This window comes from Seriola dumerili, unplaced genomic scaffold, assembly GCF_002260705.1.
Source record: "Seriola dumerili isolate Sdu_G_001 unplaced genomic scaffold, Sdu_1.0 BDQW01000036.1, whole genome shotgun sequence".
Taxonomy (NCBI): Eukaryota; Metazoa; Chordata; class Actinopteri; order Carangiformes; family Carangidae; genus Seriola; species Seriola dumerili.
The window spans coordinates 4,050,076-4,065,954 of record NW_019174291.1 but is presented as its reverse complement, the minus strand read 5'-3'; the positions used below and the strand labels follow the sequence as shown (position 1 = coordinate 4,065,954).

The window sequence follows — 15,879 nt, the reverse complement described above, 5'->3', positions numbered from 1 at the left end:
AAAGAACCAGAGAAACAGAGAACCAAAGAACCAGAGAACCAGCAGAGAACCAGAGAATCAGAGAACTAGAGAACCAGAGAACCAACAGAGAACCAGAGAACAAGAGAACCAGAGAACTAGAGAACCAGAGAACCAGCAGAGAACCAGAGAACTAGAGAACCAGAGAATTGGAGAACCAGAGAACTAGAGAACCAGAGAACTAGAGAACTAGAGAACTAGAAAATCAGAGAACTGGGGAAGTAGAGAACCAGTACCTTTCGTCTGCCCCTGTCCTGTGCACATGTCCTATGTAACTGCTCTGTCTACCTGTCTGTCTACCTGTCTGCACCTGTCTGTGTATCTGTCCTGTGTACCTGTCTGTGTACCTGTCTGTACCTGTCTGTGTACCTGTCCTCTGTACCTGTCTGTGTACCTGTCTGTACCAGTCTGTGTACCTGTCTGTACTTGTCTGTGTACCTGTCTGTGTACCTGTCCTGTGTACCTGTCTGTACATGTCTGTGTACCTGTCTGTGTACCTGTCTGTGTACCTGTCTGTACTTGTCTGTGTACCTGTCTGTGTACCTGTCTGTGCACCTGTCTGTACTTGTCTGTGTACCTGTCTGTGTACCTGTATACCATTCCTTTCTGACAGTACAGGATTATAAAAGGGTAAAAATCATATTTTTTTATGTGTCAGTTAATACTTTGGTAACTAGTTAAGTAGAAAAATGCAAAGTGTCCACAGGAGACTTTAAGTTCCTCTCATCGTGATGATCCCAGTCACAATGATGCTGAAAAACAGGACGAACATATGTCACCATAACAATATGATCATTTAAATACCTGAGCTCTAACACGATGAAGATGTGATATATTCGTCATTATGCAGGTGATGTCCAGTCAGGGGGACACGACGTGTTCTCTCTTGACCAGGTCAGGAGTGCATGTATTTAGTTTTTATTTAGTTTGATTGATGACGTCTGAAGTCTCAGATCTGACAGAATCTGGATTTCCCTGTTACACTTTTTGCAGAGACATCACATCTGGTTTCAGTCTGACCTCCAGCTGCTGCAGCTCCACCAGGTCACAGTAACCATTTAACAGTCTTCAGCCCCAGGTCCTAACAGCCGGAGCAGAAATCTTTGCCCATTAGATCTGATTTTAGACTTTAGACTTTATTCTTTAGTTAAAGGTACAGCTTTAATATTTTTATCATTATTCTCTCCTACTCCTCCTCCATCTCTCCAGACGTAGACGAGTGCAGCGATCGCACAGATGAAGATCTGCTCTGTGATCATTTCTGTCACAACTACATTGGAGGATACTACTGCTCCTGTCGCTATGGTTACCTGCTGCACACTGACAACCGCACCTGCAGAGGTGAGTCACTGACGTCCACAGGTCACACAACAGAAATATAACATCCTGATGATTCCTCCACCTCAGTCTGAACATTATTGCAGAGTAAAATCTAACTCACTAACATGTAAAGAAATCATCTTCTGCTTATTCAGCCAATCATGTGGCAGCAGCAGCAGATCCAGGTGAGAACAGAATGGAGCAAAAACAAAAGCATCCAGTGGTTATGATGAGAGAGGTCAGAGGTCAGAGGAGAATGGACAGACTGGTTGAAGCTGACAGAAAGGCTACGGTCACTCAGATAACCTCTCTGTACAACTGTGCTGAGCAGAGAAGCTTCAGAGTGAACAACACGTCCAACCTTGAGGTGGACGAGCTACAACAGCAGAAGACCACGTCCAACCTGTCTTGTGTCAACAGTTCCAGCTGCTGGTGGTGGTGTGATGGTGTGGGGAATGTTTTCTTCTTAATACCAATCAAACACGGTCTGAATGTCACAGTCTATCGGTTGTTTCTGACCATGTTCATCCCTTCATGGCCGCAGTTCCCCATCTTCTAATGGCTACTGACAGCAGGATAATGCTCCATGTCACAAACTGGTTTCATCAACATGACTGAGTTCATTGTACGCCCCCCCCCCCAAATCTGCTGGATCCATGACATGAAGAACTGAGGAACTACCCAGTGTTAGTACGGTGTTCCTAATAAAGTGATCAGTCTACATGAGAGCATGGTTAAGTGAAAGTGAGTTTGAGTTTGTTGAGCTCCTGCAGCCTCTCTGACTTCAGTGTTGGAGCTTTTCAAACACAATAAGCTTAAACATGTTAACATGTGAATTGTCTCAGCAGATTTGAATTCCAGCACCCTGATCCTGATCCTGACCCTGATCACAGTCTCAATCGACACTTTTGTTTCACCGCCAGGAAAACACTTCAGGTTTTACTCAGGTCATACACCTGAGATGTCTTTGGCTGAAAGTTCAGACTTGGGTTTATAGTTCAACTCATCACGTTTAAGCTAGAGCCTTTCCACACACACACACACACACACACACACACACAGACACACACACACACACACACACACACAGCAAAACAAAGGAACAGACAGTGTGAGGGGGTTTCTTTCTGCTAGCAGCATGTTAACAGGCTTATGGTGAGAACAGTTTGTGTGTGTGTGCGTGCATGCGTGCGTGTGTGTGTGTGCTCAGTGTCTGACTCTAACCTCTGACTGATAGCAGCTGCTGATTGGTGGTAAATATTTACATGTGCATGTTTCTGTGTGGAGGACACGCACACTGAGTTTAACTCAGTCTCCTCAGTCAGTTTATTGTTGCTCACACTTTTCTCCTTCAGAATTCTCTGTACAGACTGTTTCTTTTTACATGCAGGGGTTTTGTATACACAAGTATCTTGTACTTGTTGACATGTAAGGGTCAAACCAACATATACGGCCACACCCCAACTTCTTCAATCCTCCTGTTGAAGAACAAAATTTCATATCCTTGTTTTAGAATTAGATCTGACACTGAACTTATTTCTGGACTGTTGTATGTCACAGAATATTGTGTGGAATATATCTCAGAAGAAAAACGAGGGAGAAAGAAGCTAACGAACTGTGCTGACTGTTTTATTAGAGCCAGGGAAAACATGTCTGCCTTTGAGTAGCGCATTGCATACAGTGATCCCAAAAAATCTTAGCGCCCCCTTTAGCTGACAACAGAGAACAATATAACACCCAAAATAGAACTGGTTCTATTTTGGGTGTTATATTGTTCTCTGGTTCGATGAAGTAAAGTAAGACATGTCTCTGTCGCAGTCCCTCACTCATGTCACCAAATAATCCACAAATGAACTGTCATGGTTTGCAATGGCAGACACTTTTTGTTAGTGTTGTTTGGACTTTTTGCTCTTCCTGTTTTATTTTGTAATGTTATTGCTTCCTGTCTTGGTCCTGTTTCTGTGTGGTGATTGTTTGCCCCGCCCTAATGTGTTTCCCCTGTGTTCAATCACCCTTGCCTCCTGTGTCTATATAGTCTTTGTGCTCTCCTTTGTCTGTGTCGGTTCGTCTGTTTATCTCTGGGTTTGTCATCATCTGGTCGCGTTGTCTGTTCATGTCTGGTTCGTCCCCAAGCTGTTCATGTCCAGTTTGTCCTCAGTCTGTTCATGTTGCCTGTTGTCATCCCCTGTGCTTCTCGTGTTTTGGCCTGCTGTTCCTTGTGGTTCCCTGTGCTTTAAGTTCTTTAGTTTAATAAACCTGTCTGCACCGTCCCCCAAGTGTTGGCTGCATTTTGGGTCCACCCCTACTTACCACAGACCCTGACATGAACACAACATTCAATGAATCCATTTCGTCCACTGTGGCCTGGTTGTGTGTTTATCTGAACTGTTCCCACACCTTCAGCTGTTTTATACCTTCTGATTTAGTTTAGACACAAACTGCTAAAACTCTGAAACATGAAAAATCTAAATAGTAAGAACCCACTGATTCATTCCTGCACAAAGTCCTGATCCTGTTTTCTTGTGTAACTTGTGTATATACAAATATAATTTTATCTACACACAGATATACATGAACCTAACCTCTAACTCTGTGTGTGTGTGTGTGTGTCTTTAGTGGAGTGTAGTGACAGTGTATTCCGGGAACGTTCTGGTGTTCTGGGCAGTGTCGATTTTCCCGCTCCGTATCCAAAGAGCTCCGATTGTTCCTATCGTATCGAGGTGGAGCCAGGCTTTAAGCTCCGCCTCGAATTTGACCCCACCTTCGACGTGGAGGATCACCCCGACGTCAGCTGCCCCTACGACTATGTCAAGGTGAGAGGAGCAAACACACCTGTGTTTATACGCATGTATAATCTGTGCTCATCAGTGATCAGTTTTGTGTGTCAGATTACAGCAGGCAGTAGTGAGCTCGGTCCGTTCTGTGGAGATCGATCTCCAGGAGTCATTGAGACCGACAGCAACGTCGTCACCGTGTTCTTCCACAGCGACAACTCCGGAGAGAATGTGGGCTGGAGGGTCACATACACTGCTACAGGTTTATACTACACACACTCATACACCACTACAGGTTTATGGGTGGTTCTGTAATTTTTGACCATCCCAAATTTAAAAATGAACCTCTATGAATTTTAATTTTAACCACCACAGTAGGTTATATATATTAACAGGTAAACAAATTTGAATATGATGGTTAAGGTTTTAATCTGGAACATGTTTATTTTTGTATGGTTTTTAACAATTGTTCCAGCCAAACATTAATTTAATGCATTTTCCTTTTTCTATCTATATAAATGTTTTTTAAAATTTAAATAGATTTTCATTAACCTTTGTATATCACTGTAAAATAATATAAAATATAGGATTTCATGGTTTTCTTTATGCCACAGAAAATGTTGTCAGTAACCTTAGATGTCAATTCTCTTCAGATACAGTAAGGATAAAATATATTACTTTTTATTAAAGCTACTGCAGTTCTAATTTTTAAATCATCTCTGGTTATATGTTTAAATATTTTTTTTCAAATAAAAGCATGATAATTAATATAAAATAAAGTGTTGCTGCGGTAATGACATCTCGTGTCAGTAATGACACCATGTAAATCTTAATGGTGTATTAATAATTAAATAAATACTGTAGAGAACAGTAACAGACAAAAAACAGAAAGTATGACATGTCTTGAGGATGGCAGCGGTGTTGCACTAAAGACTGGGTCAAACAGAGTTTCATGTTTCAAAAATATTATGGCCTAAACTGAATGTGGCACAAACATTAATACTAATACACAAACTCATAACATCTCACCACATTACACTTGTGTAGTCAAGCTATTTCTCATTTCAGCCTGAGGAGCAAACTCATTGCAACTTTGAGCATTTTAGTACATGTACAGGTAACTAATTAAAACAAATGTGACATGTTTATGTTAATTTACAATATAATTTACACTCACACTTCACAATATACAATATAATTTACACTGCTACAGGTTTACACTACACACACTCATACACTACTACAGGTTTATACTACACACACTCATACACTCATATACTACACATGCTAGGTTAATAAAGACAGACACACAACAGTGAACTGATTTGTTTTTCGAGACAGATTTTCCTAAAATGTTTTTATTTTGTCCTAACAGGAAGTCAATGTCCATTACCTGAGATCCCACCAAATGCCCTCATAAACCCTGTCCAATCCGAATACTCCTTCAAAGACCACATTCTGTTCACCTGTGAGTCTGGATACAGACTGCTGAAGGTACGATGCCAAATCAGAACATGCCTCCTGCTCAGACTGATGCTTTACATGGATTAAATCAATAAAATGATTCTGACTCAGTTTTGGACTGAAGGATCCAGATCTGCCACGACAACACTCATTCTTTTTCTTCTTCTTCTTCTTCTTCTTCTTCTATTGTTTACACAATTATTATAATAATTATTATTATTTTGGTAACGCCTACCTATGGGTATTAATATTACTATTTTCACTATATCAACATATCAACAGTATATACAGCTGTTCAAATCATGTAACTGTAGCTACAGAGATAAAATAGGATTAAAGTGGTGACCAGGTGAAGGCTAAAATTCCAAATGTTCATTTAGTGAGTAAACTTAAAAACACAACAGAACATCAGAGCTCCAGAACAGCCTCACTCTGTCTCTCTGGGAAACCTAGGACACCTTGATGTCTTTGTCAACTCATTGTGGATTCACAGAAAAATAGCAGAACCAGGATTGTGCAGACAAACGTCTTTCCTTCCCTTCAGAGTCAAGAGATGTATTTTTAGCTTGCTCACAGCCTTGTTACAAACAGCTGGTTAAATGTACTCAAATAGAAGTTAGTCCTGGTTGTATGTAAAAGTGATGGACATGTTGTGTTGATGTTACGATTGTTATGCAGAAGAAACAGTGTCCCTGTGTTTCAGGACGGTGAGGAGCTGGATCATTATCAGGTGGACTGTCAGTCTGATGGATCATGGAGCAGCAGTCCTCCCCATTGTCAAAGTAAGAAAACAGCACACACACCTCATTTTGGATCCCACTGCTGCTCTCAGTAAAACATCTGGATAGTTCAACTCCTGAAGCTTTTTCACTTCTAATGATGATCTTTGACATGTGCAGGTTTAAGGACGTCACAACAACAGAAATCTGGTGGTCGCTACCAGTGAAATTCCACAATTCCTTCTACACACTTTGATCCAGCACATACACACACACACACACACACACAGACACATACACCTGCACATACCTACATTATAGTCGGTCTACAGCAGTAGTTGAAACTGACTAGTATGGTGACAGAAAGTCTGTTATATTCTGATAGACTAAACAGTGATGATTGTAGCTGCTAATTGATCAACTGCTAATGACTTCTGGTCATCTAGAACTTGTCCCTGATGATCCTTGTCAAGCACTAAATAGAACTGTCAGATTTTCTGTTCAGCTGTTCATTGCAGACCAGATGGAAACCTGACACACAACATCTCAACTGTGACATATGTAGAAATACAACACCTGTCAGGGTGTCTCAGAAACAACACAGAGACAATGAGATTCATACTGAAAGAGCAGAGCATGAGGCAGCAGCCGCAAATTTTCAAAATAAATGTATAGCCTCTCTGGTTTGTGACAGACTGCAGGATCAGGATCATGGATCAGGATGATGATAATGAGAACGGTGACTGTAGCTCTTTGTTTGTGCTGAATAAACCAAGATGGAGATAGAAAAGAAAAAAACCTTTTGGCTCATGAAGAAGAAATAAGAAAAGCTGCAGTGTTTCTTGATTCAGACTGTAAACATGTAATATTTTATTATGAACGCACATAATAACATTGTTATCCGTCTAATCTACAGTGATCTTACACATCATGTAATATTGATGTTAAAGTTGTTCCCACCACAGCCATCACTTCAGATTGACTGACCAAATTAGTAAATAGATTCTGATTGTCTGATGAAACCACATTGGTTCCTCTGTCCTCTGAGACACATTCACATGCTGATGGAGGACCTCTGTCTGTTTCTGGGTGGGAGGAAGGAGGATAGAAGAAGGAGAGCAGCCACTGAAACTGTTTCCCGCTCTCTCTTTGTCTCCCTAGAAACAGACTCAACGAGGAGGTGAAGATCTCTGTCCACCATCTTGAACAGTCTCAGTGTAGATTAGAGGAGGTCGCTGCTGACAGATACTGTAGGAAGAAACATATTCTCATTCCCACACTTAAAGGAGCTATTTAAGTTTTACTATTGCTACATAGCTAATGTTAGCATTAGCAGCTGTTTACTTACCAGTCTAGAAGAAACATTGCATCAAATTTCTTTCCTTAACTCACCAACTCACCAACAGCTGCCTCCAGAGGTGGAAACAAACACCAATGTTAACTCTTGTCTGCACCACTTCTTTTCTTCTACTGAAGTTAGCATGCGAAACAGCTAGCTTTCTGATTCTGAGTCACTGTAGCCTCCAGTCTGTCCTGAAGAAGTAGCTGCCCAGAGGACATATTATAACCTCTGATATTGTAAACACAATGAGGCTGAGGCTCTTGGTGAGACTGGTAAATAAACAGCTGTTAGTGCTAACATTAGCTATGTAGCAATAGCAAAACTTACATACAGCTCCTTTAATGTTTGTCAGTAGTTTTCCCTGAAAGTTAATCTATTTTCTAATAAAACAAATCAAACAAGAATTTGCAGTCGCGTGTCTCTGTGAGTCTCTGAAACCATGACGACAGGAACATCAGAAAATAAGTTTTATTTATATTTGTAAAGGGACTAGTATGACATGACGTATCATATCACAGCATTTAAGTGAAACAACTCAACAATAAAATACATAAAAAACAGATAAACAATGTGATGAGAAAAAAACCTCCATGAAGAATCACACATGGAGCAGCTTTAACAGTGACTCACTCACTCAGCACAGACAGACTGTCTGTAGGATGACCTACACTGTGGAGGTGGGACTTCTTGTGTTCACATTTATGTAACAACTCATCCCATCACCATAGTTAATTAAATCAAAACTGCCCAATGCATCATCATCATCATCATCATCATCATCACCATCATCATCATCATCATCATCATCATCATCATCATCAGGTCATCATCAGGTCATTTCAGTTCAACTGCTGTTCTGGAAATTTGGAACTTTTGGATAATATCATATTAAATATTAAAATGTCAGATATTAAAAACCTGCTGTCAGTCTGTTAGAAACTTGTGACGATGCTATACTGAAAATCCACTGAATGTGGTGATGGAGTTATTAGTCAAAATTACTGTAGAAACACTGCAAATAAGAAGAGCGTGAATCTGAATCTGAACCAGTTTAATGTTTAATTCAGAGTAAAAGCACAAAGCTGATAATTCAGTTTCTCTCTGAACTCTGTTTTACTGTCATTCATATCAACATGTGTCCTGCTGTTTGAACAGTGGGAGAAATGGAGCTGGTTTAGTTTGCCTTCATCTCTTCAACTCTTCGTCTTCATCATCGTCCTCTCTGCTCAGACTGAAAGCTGATTGGTCACTGATCAGTAGATGTTTGTCTCTGTCATAGTGGTGGACTGTGGGAGTCCAAAGGTGGTTGAGATGGCTGACGTGGTGTTTGGTAACCATGACAACAGCACACTGTTTGGATCGACTGTCCACTACATCTGCAGAGGGGACACGTTTCACCTGAACACCAGCAACAGTAAGAGTATCAATATCATTATTAATAGTTATTAGACATGTTACATCATGATTCACAATAACAGAAGTCAACATATGGATGAGATCAGATTGTACTGAAACTCAATCATTGTAAAGACACAGCTGTATTTGTAAAGACACAGCTGTATTTGTGCAGGTTCCTATAGCTGTCATCAGAATGGAGAATGGATTAATTCAGAAGCAGGACCCAAACTGCCGAGCTGTCTGCCAGGTACCTGTCTGTCCTCTGTGTGTGAACTGTTTGCTCATATCATGTGACCTTAATGTGAAATCCAACTGGAATTTTTATTGAATATTGTATACTGTATAAGACCACACCATCTTGAATAAACTTATAACATTTTACTCAGAAATATCTGGCAGAACTGACAGATCATGATCAGGGTCCGTATTCACAAAGCATTTTATCTTACCACTAAGAGTTCTCCTAAGTCACACTAAATGTTTCTAAATAAAGGTTTTCTCCTAAATCCTCTTCACAAAGCTGCTGAGACCAACTTTTAGTAAGGAAAAGTCAAAACTCCTAAGCTAAGAGTGTGACTCCATTGCTAGGCTGACGTCAATTCTCATGGATGAGCTCAACAACAGTGATTGGTTGATGAGAGACCAGTCTGTGCTGGTGCAACATCCCGCAGTAATAATAAAAAAAACACTGAGAAATAAACAAATACAAATGAAATAATAACAGATTAGATGCTGTTTACAAAAGTAGTGCATTCTACAAAAATACAGACGACCTAACTAAACCTAACTGGCAGCCCATCAGCCACAGTCTGTTGTAGCTGTATGTGTTGTAATGTAGCTGTGGTCCCGGCTGTGGGTTGAGGTGTGAGAAGATTTCCACTGTCCCACCAGGTGACATCCAGCTGGAATATGATCCTTTCAAACAGCTGATCAGGTCACTCTCCACTCAGATCCATGACTCGTGTGTAGATCCTGGACACTGTACAACAATGTCTACAACTGTACAGGCAGCATCAATACAACCTGTGTGTTGATGGTGAGATTTTGTTTCCTTTTTACAAATACGTTATTGTCTGATGGTGCAATGATTTTCGAGTTCAATCTATGGCACCGATCACACCGGGTAGACCGACCATGAAGCTGCTTTATTTCTCTGTAGTTGTTGAACATCTAAAAGAAATTGTATGAATTGTCCTATGATGTCGGGTCAGAGCACATTTATTGTTTGGTGAATAGATCTGCTTTTCTCTGTTAGCGCAGCGTTGCCAAACACTTAATTTCCACACTGATCGGGTTGTTTCAGTTGGGTAGAGATGTTATTGCATCCTTCACAAACTTTGACATGGAATGACAGCAGCTCTTTAAGATTCTTTATGACTTGGTCGTCTACTTTTAGCGCTGAGTGGCTTTGTGAATGACTCTTAGTCAGAAAAATGACTGACACGCCTATTATTTTCTTCTAAATCTGCAAGTTAGGAGCTACAATTAGCCTTGAGATGCTTTGTGAATACGGGCCCAGATCATGATTATGTATCATAGATGAGCTCGTTGGAGGAGAGAAGTCCAGATCTGGGCCGGAGTTTAAATCTGGAACTCTTCACCAATACGTAACTAAGAACTCTTATGCACACATACTGGAGTCCCAAAAAGTTCAAATAATTCACCGGAGATGGTCAGAGTTTAATTGTTGATGGTTAGAGTTTATTCCCTTTCACAGGAACAACCTGAGCCAGCACTTGGGAGCTGAACTGAAAACAGTTGCCTATGCACCATCTTATATAGCAAAATCATGTCCACCTGTTTTTCTTAAAAAAACAACAACCTATCATTGCCCTGGAAATAATGGTGTCTAGTCTGCCCTGGATTCCCCACACCGGGCTGCCAGGACATGTTAACAGTGTCAGATCTCTGAAAATCCCCTACCTTTCCCAGCCTGGGCCTTGTCAGGCCATTTTCTGCTAACACCATTATTTTCATGGGCTGGATGTGAACATGTAAACAGGTGTGAACAGATGTAAACAGGTGTGAACTGGTGTAAACAGATGTAAACACATTTGAACAGATGTGAACAATTGTAAAAATATGCAAACGGTGTAAACAACTGTTAATAGATGTTAACAAATGTGAATAGGTTTGAACAGATATAAATAGGTTTGAACAGATGTGAACAATAGTAAACAGATGCAAACAGATGTGAACAGATATAAAAAGGTGTGAACAGTTGTGAACAGATGTACACAATTGTAAACAGATGTGAATAGATGTAAACAGGTGTGAACAAATGCAAACAGGTTTGATCAGATGTAAACAGGTGTGAACAGATGCAAACAGGTTTGAACAGATGTAAACAGGTGTGAACAGGTGTAAGTGGAGGTAAACAGGTGTGAACAGATGTAAACAGGTGTGAACAGATGTCAAGAGATGCAAACAGGTGTAAATAGATGTAAACCGCGTCTGACTCTTCTCCATGTCTCTGTCCAGCCTGCGGCCGCCCGTCCCGCTCTCTCCCCACTCAGGTGAAGCGGATCGTGGGTGGTCGGACAGCCGAGCCCGGCCTGTTCCCCTGGCACGTTCTGCTAAGTGTGGAGGATCTGTCCCGGGTCCCAGAGGACCGTTGGTTTGGCTCTGGAGCCCTGTTGTCTGAGTCCTGGGTCCTCACGGCAGCCCACGTCATGAGGTCCCAGAGGAGGGACACCAGCGTTGTCCCTGTGGCCCCCGAACATGTAAAGGTCAGAGGAGGAAACTGACTGTAATATGTGCAGGCGTTTGAGAAGAGAAGTTCCGTTTCTTCACCTGATGTTTTTTGAGGAGCTTCTTGACTTTTACAACCTTCACCTGATTTTCTCGTCAATGTTTTCACCTTTTCTTGGGAGAACATATCTTTTTTTGTACAGACAGTTTTCTGTTTGGAAACAGTTTTATTTTCTTTTATGTTACAATACATAAAAGAAAAGTGGGTGGTTTTGTTCTGTGGCTGCTGTGAATATTTTCAGTAAATGCTACATTTAGATTCATATGAGGGTGGAAACTACAAGTGATAGTATTTCACTTTGGATCAATAAGGCTTTATTCTGATTAGGACTGGTTCATGTGTTTGGATTTGAATATATAAACCAGCCTGTCCTACATTAATTTGAGCACAGCCTCAGAATTTACTCTGACCTCTGGTCTCTCAGTGACCTCAGACCCCGACAAACCCCAACCTTTTCTCACCTGCTGCTCCACGTTTTAACGTTTAAACAAACCTGTGACGATTAACATGATTCCTTTCTTCCCAGGTTTTCAGAAATCAGTTTAAACTCTCTGTCCCTGCGTAGATAGACCAGATTAACCAGTGTCCCACTCTTTGTCCTTCAGGTCTTCCTCGGTCTCCATGACGCCCGGGACAAACGTCTGGCCACTAGCCACTCGGTGGAGGAGATCTTCCTCCATCCAGACTTCCAACCCAACAACTACAACAATGACATTGCCCTACTGAGGCTGAGGCAGCGGGTCGAGTTCAACGAGATCATCCGTCCAGTCTGTGTCCCACCACCCCACATCAAGGTGGGACACATACTGTCTGTCCCGAGACTGAGGACGAAACACACTTCTGAAATATTACAACACTCAGGACAGTTATTGAATAGTCAGGATATTTGTAAAGACATTTTTTTAAATAGGGACATTTTTGAGAAAACTTTTGTAAAGTCAGCAAATTTATAGGACGTGACGAAGAAAATCAGTACATCTTTAGAAAGTCAGGGCACTTGAATGAAGTGAGGACATTTTTAGTCAGTGAAGTGAGACTTTAGAGGATGTCCTCTTGGAGGAGAATAAATATGTTATTGAACTGACCACAGGTTGATCTTTGACCCCTCTCTCTTTTCCAGGATGACCCCTCCACCCCTGTCCCTAACTCTCTTGGTGTAGTTGCGGGTTGGGGGATCTCTAATCCCAATGCCTCCTCCTCCAGTGACCCCCCCTCACTGACCTCTGACCTTGGGGTAACCTCTGACCTCCTGCAGTATGTGAAGCTGCCGGTGGTTTCTCAGGACGAGTGTCGGGCGAGCTACACTTCGCGCTCCGTCAGCTATAACATCACTGACAACATGTTCTGTGCCGGTTTCTTCGAGGGGGGGAGGGACACCTGCCTGGGGGACAGTGGGGGGGCGTTTGTGATGGAGGACGAGGTCAGCCGCAGGTGGGTGGTGTTTGGGTTGGTGTCCTGGGGGGGGCCTGAGGAGTGCGGGAGCCAGAGGGTGTATGGCGTCTACACCCGAGTGGTTAAATATGTGGAGTGGATACAGAACCACCTTCAGACTGCCCCCTGGTGGTGAGACGGTCAGAACAGCACAGCTGGGACTGAATGAGAGCACACATCCTCTGGTCGTCAGTCTGTCCACATGTGTCTGTCTGCAACCCCCCCCCTCCCTCCCCTGCAGGTTGCTTCACTCTCCTCTGCCTTTGACCTTTGGCCAGTCAATCCAGCTGTGCTGCAGCTGTGTGACACAGCCTTCAGACTGAATGTGAAACTACGTTCTGCTCTGCTTCATCTGCATGAACCTGAACACAACAGTGTGAACCAACTGAGCTCAGGATACATTTACAGTACAGTGTCTATCCTTCAACAAAAAAGCCCCGCCCATCTTTTCTAACGATGCAGGGCACTGTTAAAGCAGAGATACTCTTATGGGGCTAGAACAGTAACATTAAAGTTAAAGGAGTGTGTGATTTATTTACATTCAGAAGCCTGACAGAAGCAGACTTACCTGCAGTTTGGGAGTTGCAGGTGAACTTGTGGAAACCATTGGATCCAGGTATGAATGTAAATAAATCACTATTCTAGCCCCATATATATTTACTGTCTAACATATTTACACATGCTTTACTACTTTTAATGCAGCTTTACTCCAGCCTCAGTGTGCACTGTGCTACTGTCTAATGTGGGAAAATGAATAGAATGAATAATGAAAAGAAAATATAAGAGATTAATCTACAATCTCTGATCAGACTCAGATTCAGATGGTGTTAGAGCTGAACACTCCTCTCTCTTCTACGACCGCTCATTTGACAGATTTCTTTGTTCAGAAAAACACGTTCATATTTGTAAAATCAGGTTTAAGCCAGAGCTGATACCAGAGCTGATCCTGATCCTGATCCTGGTCCTGATCGTGATCCTGGTTTTGCCACAGGGTAAACGTTCCTTCATTTATAACCAAACTCAGTTCTTGGTTCTCTGTGAATGAACAAAGATACTGTTACTTTCTCACCAAAGACCTGGACTGAAACACACAGTAACACCCAGAATACTTTGTTCCATCCTCTGCTAGCTGCTGATGGTTTCACCTCACTGCCTGTAAACCAGGTTCCTGTATCCATCCAACTACAGCTCAGATTGTTCATGTGTTTGTTCCTTTTCTCCAGAGGATGATCTCTGTCCATTTCAGTGATGATCTTTCCTCTAGCACCTCCTTCAGGACAAACCTGACTCCACTGATCTGTTGTCTGTTGTCTGTTCTGACTGTTGCTGTAATGATCTGCAGCCTGTAGGGGGCGCTAACAGGACTACAGCCTGTTTTTAATCCAAACTGCATGAAACTGGATTAAGTAGACTCAGATCCAGAAGAGACAAGATCCAGACACTGTGGTTTAGATGTTTCCTCTGGACTTAATGTTCTTGTATTAAAGATGTGTTATTATATCTCTGCACTCATATGTATGGTTATCACAGTCACACTGTTTTTTATATATTGATATTATTATATTTTGCACTGAAATAAACACTTTGGGCAAAGAGATGTCTCATGTCTCATGATGTCTCATAGATTTATTTACAGTGTATCAAATACAGAGTTTCACTGTGAGACAAACATGTAACCTTGGAAACAGAAACACTTCACAGTAAGCTGTTATGAATTGATTGTGAACTAATTTTCTCATATTCTGCTCTGACACATTTAACAAATTAACACAATGACTTTAAGAAATTACCACATTGACCTAAACCATGTGTAAAACCTGCTGGTGAAGATCAGGATCTGACCTGGTCCTCTGGTTAGGTGACGTCACATTCATGGATCAAACATAATGAATTAATATCAACTCAACAGGAAACAGAGAGAGGTCATTCCTTCATCAGTTCCTTCTAAGTTTTAGGCCTGTGCAGAACTCAGGGTGAACCCAGCGCCATAACTACTGAGCAGACCAGGGGCCTCATTTATAACTGTTGCGTACGCACAATACGGGGCCTGAGAGATGCGTTCCCCTTCCTGTGTTCAATAATGCCTGCAGTTCCCGATGGGATTATTAAAATGAGTAGTTGATACATCAAGTTCCCTTTCACTGTGGGAGAACGGGCCCACATCCAAAGACAATTAGCAGCAATGTCCGGTTTCCTGAATGTAATTGGCGCAATTGACTGCACTCATATTGCTATACAGGCTCCATCTGAAAACAAATTTGTTTATGGAAATAGAAAGCAGGTGCATTCAATAAATGTCCAAGTCATATGTGACTCTGACAGATGTGGTAGCACGGTGGCCTGGCTCCACTCATGACTCTTTTATCCTGGCACACAGCGGTGTAGGGGATAGACTACAAGCAGGTGCTGTGCGTGATGGCTGTTAATAAAACAATGTATTATAGTAATTCTAATTCGAGATGTACATTTACTCTGTTTTAACCTGCAGGTGACAGTGGCTGCCCCCTCAGGTGCTGGCTCCTCACCCCACTCCATGGTGTTTTCAACTTAGTGCATAGGATTTCCCCTAAAAGTGTACGTGCGCACAGTTTTATAAATGAGGCCCCAGGTGCGTTCACTTGCAGGAGCAGGTGGGACGTACACTATGAGACACACACACAT

At 41.8% G+C, this 15,879-nt stretch overlaps 1 protein-coding gene across 2 annotated transcripts in view; it reads left to right on the top strand.

The window, feature by feature from the left end:
• masp1 (mannan binding lectin serine peptidase 1) overlaps positions 1-14,802 on the top strand; it is a 19,497-nt gene extending 4,695 nt beyond the window's left edge. The window contains exons 4-13 of one of the 2 annotated variants that reach the window (XM_022738447.1): positions 1,228-1,359; positions 3,955-4,151; positions 4,227-4,374; positions 5,488-5,606; positions 6,280-6,358; positions 8,917-9,051; positions 9,208-9,282; positions 11,517-11,764; positions 12,393-12,581; positions 12,908-14,802. In XM_022738447.1, coding sequence (XP_022594168.1) covers positions 1,228-1,359; positions 3,955-4,151; positions 4,227-4,374; positions 5,488-5,606; positions 6,280-6,358; positions 8,917-9,051; positions 9,208-9,282; positions 11,517-11,764; positions 12,393-12,581; positions 12,908-13,354 — 1,769 coding nt within the window. In that variant the 3' untranslated portion in view covers positions 13,355-14,802. Of the gene's footprint in view, positions 1-1,227; positions 1,360-3,954; positions 4,152-4,226; positions 4,375-5,487; positions 5,607-6,279; positions 6,359-7,456; positions 7,834-8,916; positions 9,052-9,207; positions 9,283-11,516; positions 11,765-12,392; positions 12,582-12,907 lie in introns of those variants that run through there. The other variant, XM_022738448.1, reaches the window with a different exon arrangement.
• Positions 14,803-15,879: the final 1,077 nt, after the last annotated feature.